The 7,023-nt window shown below is 48.7% G+C and overlaps 1 protein-coding gene across 1 annotated transcript in view; it reads right to left on the minus strand.

Moving 5' to 3' along the window:
- Positions 1-3,428: 3,428 nt before the first annotated feature.
- LOC133130499 (AP-1 complex subunit gamma-1-like) overlaps positions 3,429-7,023 on the minus strand; it is a 33,270-nt gene continuing 29,675 nt past the window's right edge. Inside the window, exons 18-21 of the mRNA XM_061245127.1 lie at positions 6,932-7,023; positions 6,057-6,217; positions 4,135-4,233; positions 3,429-4,019 (exon numbers count right to left, since the gene is read on the minus strand). The exon at positions 6,932-7,023 is cut by the window's right edge and continues 7 nt beyond it. Coding sequence (XP_061101111.1) covers positions 3,918-4,019; positions 4,135-4,233; positions 6,057-6,217; positions 6,932-7,023 — 454 coding nt within the window. The 3' untranslated portion in view covers positions 3,429-3,917. The remainder of the gene's footprint in view (positions 4,020-4,134; positions 4,234-6,056; positions 6,218-6,931) is intronic.

Below are 7,023 nucleotides of genomic sequence, written 5' to 3' on the forward strand. Positions count from 1 at the left end.
ACCCGCTGCCTCAGAGTCTTAATTTAAAAAGAGAGAAAAAATTATGCTGCCCAATTATGAGAAAGTGGTCGTGCATCACGTTTTCGAAGCCATCTGGGTGACTGGGTGCTGCTGTCGAGCGTTTTACACCGTGAATGGACGGTGAAACTAAGGGCGCGGCGCGCGTTCTCGGACAATCCAATTGCAGGCACAGAAACCATCTCGAAACCTAAATAATTATAAATGAAGAAGGCAAAACAACCTGACGGCAATTCAGAATTCTGAGGCTACCCGTGAATACCTTCCAGAAGACAGCATGTGGGGAGGGCGGGTTCTCCATTAATTCGCTTTTTATAGCTGTCAAGTCTCAAAGAGAACTGATCACTTCTAGACTGATAAATAATATAGTGCACTGTTGTTGGGAGGCTTGTTGGGCCTTGGAAACCCTCGATGAACAGTACGTAAACAACGTAAGCCAATCACTGTTACAGACGGAGATGTCCGCCACCTTGCGTGCTGCTACAGAACTGGGCTCAAGTTCATCAGTAGTAATTCACTTTGAACAGAAGATCGACCGCAACCGCATGTCAACACCCACACCCACACCAAACACACACACCTAGAAACAGCGCCACCGAGAGGAACAAGGCGTATGGACATTAAACACGACTCCCACTGGTTGGTTTCATCCGAGCGAAATTTTGCATGTTAGAATGGAACAAATGTTTTTATTTTAAATTTGGTGGCCAAAATGCGGATGAACTCATTTGCAACGTCCAATTATCTGCAACCAGAACGTAACATGTTTCAAAATACTTTTTTTTGTTGTCAATTCACCCTTAAAATCACCTCACCCCTTCAAATAACTATACACATCGGAAAATAAGGACTTGTCCTAACTACACCTGTACCCGGATCTTTGAATAGTTAACCTTTTATTTTCAATGTAATTTGCTTGTTTGTTTTACAGTTATGTACAATATACAGGCAGCATATATTGTCATCTTATTCAATTACACGGAATCAGAGAAATTCATTAATCCAGGCTATGGTGTTAAACTTTGATCTATTTCAACACAAACCGTGAGCACTTCTGAAACAAACGCTTATAAAAACAGCTGATCTCCACGGTAGGATGGGCGATGGACAAAGTCTACAGTTACACAGCCTCTCCGTTTATACCAAACAGTAGGACAGAATGTAATCATTCAGTCGAGACAAAAAAACAAAAAAAAAACAAAAACAAAACAAATGCAAAGTCAGATTTCTCCATATACAGATCATTGCTTGAGAAGATTTAATATCGAAAGCTAAATAGAATCTCTGATTTGGTCACAAAGGTTAAAGGTTAGTACAGGCTAATGCACGTGAAAGCAAAACATCATTCCAGTCAAAGGAAGTAGACGGTGCACCTGTAGACACAGGGAAGGGTAACAGTAAAAGAAAGCAGGTTAGCAAAGAGTAAAATGGCGTCCTATTGATGTACCCATGATGGCGGACAAATCATTCTCGCATTACCAGGTATAATGCTTGATGTGAAAGAGTTCACACACACAAAAAAAAAAACTATGAGGTATTCAGTTGACTTTTGTTTCCAACAGTGTCATTCAAGATGGTTTAAATTTGGTGAAGTACTGCAACCAGGGGCTGAGCAGAAAAGAACAGGAAAAACACCTGATGTGAGAGACGCGCTTCGAAAGCCTTCTCTGCAACAGTCAAAAAGTTGACGGCGAAAAACCGAAAGGCCCATCGCTCCCGTCTGTCGTATTTTCTGCGCCCCAGTCGTTGCTAGGGCAACCTCACGATCACCTGACCTCCCCATCTACGGCCAGCTGAACCTCGGGCCAAAAAGCACGGGGCGGGCGCGCCGACCCGAAACGAAACACAATTACCGAACGGCAAAAGGCACATCGCTTTGATAACCAGGCATCGTTTGGCAGGACTTCCGTTGACCGTCTACGGCGCGACAGCTGAGGAACGAACCCCCGCCCTCTTCCTTTAACACAGAGAGGACCGGAGAGAGAGCGCGCGGAAGAGCCAGGAAACTGAATCGGAGAGAACCAAGCGCTACATTCAGCACACACACATTACTCCCGTGTGTGTGGCTAGGGGATACCGGCCCGCCAAGACTCCTGGGGGCTCCACAATTTAAACACCAGTCTCAAAACCAGCGATCAGCCGGGCTGGGAGGGAGGGAGAGAGAGAGAGAATATATAACTCAACTGCTTGAGAAGAAAAGATTTGAGGTGTGATTTGCAGAAATGTTCGATTAATACACAGCTTTCTCAGTAATCAATATCGACGGCGTTTGCCCGTTCAAATCAACTCACGCGCGTGCGCCTCCATTCGGCCTCTACTTCTAAACGATTAAAAAATTATTCCCGACCAAAAAGAAAAATGAGTGATCCTGAATGACTACCAGACGAGTGAATTTTCCTAAAAAAATAATCTAGATCTTTCTGACTGGATTACACGCAAAATCAAAATGGCTGACGATTTAGCATACATTAAAAATGGCAAGAGTAACTGGTGAAAGAGCAGATTTGACCTTGTTCTGCTGCTTACGGGAAAGAACACCAGCTGATTTAGTAGACTGGACAGGACAGACTGCGGCACACTTCCAAATCAGAACTCCTCACAGAACAGAGATGTGCTTCATCCACAAATATGTGACTTCAATGTTTATTTTTTATTTTTTTATTATTATTTTAATTTTTTATTTCTCAAGGGGATAAATTAATATCTGGCTTCCCTTTCAGATTATGATACATTATTCAGAAGCTGCACTCGAGACTCACGAGGGGGGAATCGGAGACGATTGAAACGGACCTCAGGCTCCGTCCTTCCACCGGCACTCCACGGCAGAAAGGGCCCAGCCGTCCGAGAGGCTGCAGCGGGCGAGCGTTCGGTCTGGGCTGGTCTAGCGGCTCTCACACTAACAACTGCAACAACATTCCAGGCAGAACCCGCTTCGGGGGGGGGGGGGGCAGATTGGGTGCAAAAGTGCAAGCCGGATCCTGGGACCCAACAGAACCGACGCGTTTAATATGAGACACGGAGAGCAGGGCACAGGTTTATCTTCATCACAGACAATAAGTTAGGACCTCAAACACTAAAACTCCAATAATATTGACTGCTCCAACAACGACCCTAACCCTGTACGATCACACACAAACACACAAACACACACGCACGCACGCGCACGCACACGCACACGCACAATCACACAGGCACACACACAGAATTTTAGAGCCCAAATAAGAAACCAAACTTTCTTAATTCTGCATGGTGGACAGAGTGGGATCAAAGTGCAAACTTCATCGAGCTCAGGTGCATTTCATTAAAAAGCTGAAAACACGAATCAAACAAACCCAACCACGTACAGTTCCAGATTCTGATAAAAACATGAAACCAAACAAAACCAGGACACGTCGGGGGGGGGGGGGGGGGGGCTGGCTGCTGATGTCTATCAGGGGGGCAGAGGGCGTCTTTCTACGGTGGCCCAGAGGGGTTAACTTCCCATGTGGGGGGGGGGGGGGGGGGAGAAAGAGAATGTGTCGAGTGCACGTGCAAAAGGAGGGGGGGTGTGACAAAAGCAGTGCCTATTGCGAGCAGAGACAGTGATGAAGAAAATCAACCAAAAAAAAAAAAAAAAAGAATGGATATGTTTCCAATTTCTGCTGACGTCGTCGTAGTCACGGTCGCCGTCGGCGACGTCGTCGTCGTGGCCACCGCATCATCGCTGCGTGTCAGAAAGATTCCTTTGTTTCCCTGGCGACCCCAGTGTAGCAGTCTGCAGTGATGTCACAGGGAGAGGGGGCAGGGGGTTTGGGGGGGGGGGGGGGGGTGTGTGTGTAGGGAGTAGTGGTGGTGCCTCCCCCATAGTTCCCTTGCAGAGTGGGGGAGAGGGAGAGAGAGGGGGGGGGGGGTGCAGGCCATCACTGCCAGGACTGGGGGGGGAAATTGTTGACCTCGGACAGATCTTGCACTGAAGAGCCTTTGTGGTTGTATGTGAGCTTGACCCTCATTCGCAGTTGTTGCTGTGGGTCGACACAGGAGAGACAGAGATGTTAAAATCTGAAATCGGGGGGACGGGGGGGTGGGGCTCATACCCGTGCCCGGAGACCCACAGAGGCGGGGGGGGGGGGGGCGTACCTTCTGTGGGTTGAGCACTTTGATGACCTGCGTGACCGTGCCCTGGTTGAGCGGCGGAATGATGTTACTGCTGGGGGAGAGGAGCTGCAGCTGGAACGTCTGGAACAGAGACACCAGTGAAACCCCACACTCACAGAACAGAGCTAATCTAAACCCCACACTCACAGAACAGCGCTAATCTAAACCCCACACTCACAGAACAGCGCTAATCTAAACCCCACACTCACAGTCCAGCGCTAATCTAAACCCCACACTCACAGAACAGCGCTAATCTAAACCCCACACTCACAGAACAGCGCTAATCTAAACCCCACACTCACAGTCCAGCGCTAATCTAAACACCACACTCACAGTCCAGCGCTAATCTAAACCCCACACTCACAGTCCAGCGCTAATCTAAACCCCACACTCACAGAACAGCGCTAATCTAAACCCCACACTCACAGTCCAGCGCTAATCTAAACCCCACACTCACAGTCCAGCGCTAATCTAAACCCCACACTCACAGAACAGCGCTAATCTAAACCCCACACTCACAGTCCAGCGCTAATCTAAACCCCACACTCACAGTCCAGCGCTAATCTAAACCCCACACTCACAGAACAGCGCTAACCTAAACCCCACACTCACAGAACAGCGCTAATCTAAACCCCACACTCACAGAACAGCGCTAATCTAAACCCCACACTCACAGTCCAGCGCTAATCTAAACCCCACACTCACAGTCCAGTGCTAATCTGAACCCCACACTCACAGAACAGCGCTAATCTAAACCCCACACTCACAGTCCAGCGCTAATCTAAACCCCACACTCACAGAACAGCGCTAATCTAAACCCCACACTCACAGTCCAGCGCTAATCTAAACCCCACACTCACAGTCCAGCGCTAATCTAAACCCCACACTCACAGTCCAGCGCTAATCTAAACCCCACACTCACAGTCCAGCGCTAATCTAAACCCCACACTCACAGAACAGCACTAACCTAAACCCCACACTCACAGAACAGCGCTAATCTAAACCCCACACTCACAGAACAGCGCTAATCTAAACCCCACACTCACAGTCCAGCGCTAATCTAAACCCCACACTCACAGTCCAGCGCTAATCTAAACCCCACACTCACAGTCCAGCGCTAATCTAAACCCCACACTCACAGTCCAGCGCTAATCTAAACCCCACACTCACAGAACAGCGCTAACCTAAACCCCACACTCACAGAACAGCGCTAATCTAAACCCCACACTCACAGAACAGCGCTAATCTAAACCCCACACTCACAGTCCAGCGCTAATCTAAACCCCACACTCACAGTCCAGTGCTAATCTAAACCCCACACTCACAGTCCAGTGCTAATCTGAACCCCACACTCACAGTCCAGCGCTAATCTAAACCCCACACTCACAGTCCAGCGCTAATCTAAACCCCACACTCACAGTCCAGCGCTAATCTAACTAGCCCCGCTCTCACAGAACCGTACATCTAACCACAGTGCAAATGCAAATAACAATAGCTAACGTAACCACAGCGTTAATGCAACTACAGCGCTAGTAACTACAGCGCTAATACAACTACAGCGCTAATGCAACTACAGCGCTAATGCAACCACAGCGCTAATGCAACCACAGCGCTAATGCAACCACAGCGCTAATGTAACTACAGCGCTAATGCAACTACAGCGCTAATGCAACTACAGAGCTAATGCAACTACAGCGCTAATGCAACTACAGCGCTAATGCAACTACAGCGCTAATGCAACCACAGCGCTAATGCAACCACAGCGCTAATGCAACCACAGCGCTAATGTAACTAGAGCGCTAATGCAACCACATCGCTAATGCAACCACAGCGCTAATGCAACCACAGCGCTAATGCAACCACAGCGCTAATGCAGCTACAGTGCTTCCGAAATCCCTGCCCACCTTTGGTACCGCCGCCTGGAACACAAAGTCGGTCATCTCGGCCTCCGTGCCGTTGGAGGCGTGGATGGTGATCACGGCGACGTTGGGGTTGGGGTTGGCCCTCTCGAACGTGAACTCGATCTTCAGCCCGTTCTTGTTGTACGCCGTCATTGGTGGAATAGCTGTAAAACAGAGAGCAGAAGAAATGAGTGGTACTCACTGCCTCTTTATTGTGCTCTCCCAGACAGAGAGGAGGACAGAAAGAGAGAGGAGGGAGACAGACAGGGGTGAGGGCTGTAGCGTAGCGGTTAAGGTAAATGACTGGGACCCGCAAGGTTGGTGGTTCTAATCCCAATGTAGCCACAATAAGATCCGCACAGCCGTTGGGCCCTTGAGCAAGGCCCTTAACCCTGCATTGCTCCAGGGGAGGATTGTCTCCTGCTTAGTCTAATCAACTGTACGTCGCTCTGGATAAGAGCGTCTGCCAAATGCCAATAATGCAATGTAATGTAATGAAATGTAAAGTGAGAAAAGAGACAGAGACAAGGAAAGAAACAGAAAGAGGCCTAGAGTAGCCTGTTGGGCGGTTAACCCCACATTGCTCCTGGGGGGATTGTCTCCTGCTTAGTCTAATCAACTGTAAATTGTTTTAGAGCGGCAGTTAAACATTCTCATTATTATTATTATTATTATAGTATTAATACTATAAAAACACAGAGAGACAAATAGAGAGGGAAAGAGAGAGAGAGGAAAAAGAGACAGGGAGAGGAAGAGACAGGGAGAGAGAGGAAGAGAAAGACAGGGAGAGGGGGAGAGAGAGAGAGACAGATAATGAGGAGAGTGATTAGGTGAGTGAGGAGGGCCGGAGGGTGGGGCCAGGTGCGTGGCTCTCTCACCTGCAGTGATGTCATTAAAGAGGGGCGGGGCAGTGAGGCTGTCCAGCAGGAAGGCGGGCTGAGGGAGGGATGCGGGAGGGGCCGGTGCAGGG

Source organism: Conger conger, chromosome 6 (genome assembly GCF_963514075.1).
Source record: "Conger conger chromosome 6, fConCon1.1, whole genome shotgun sequence".
Lineage (NCBI taxonomy): Eukaryota > Metazoa > Chordata > Actinopteri > Anguilliformes > Congridae > Conger > Conger conger.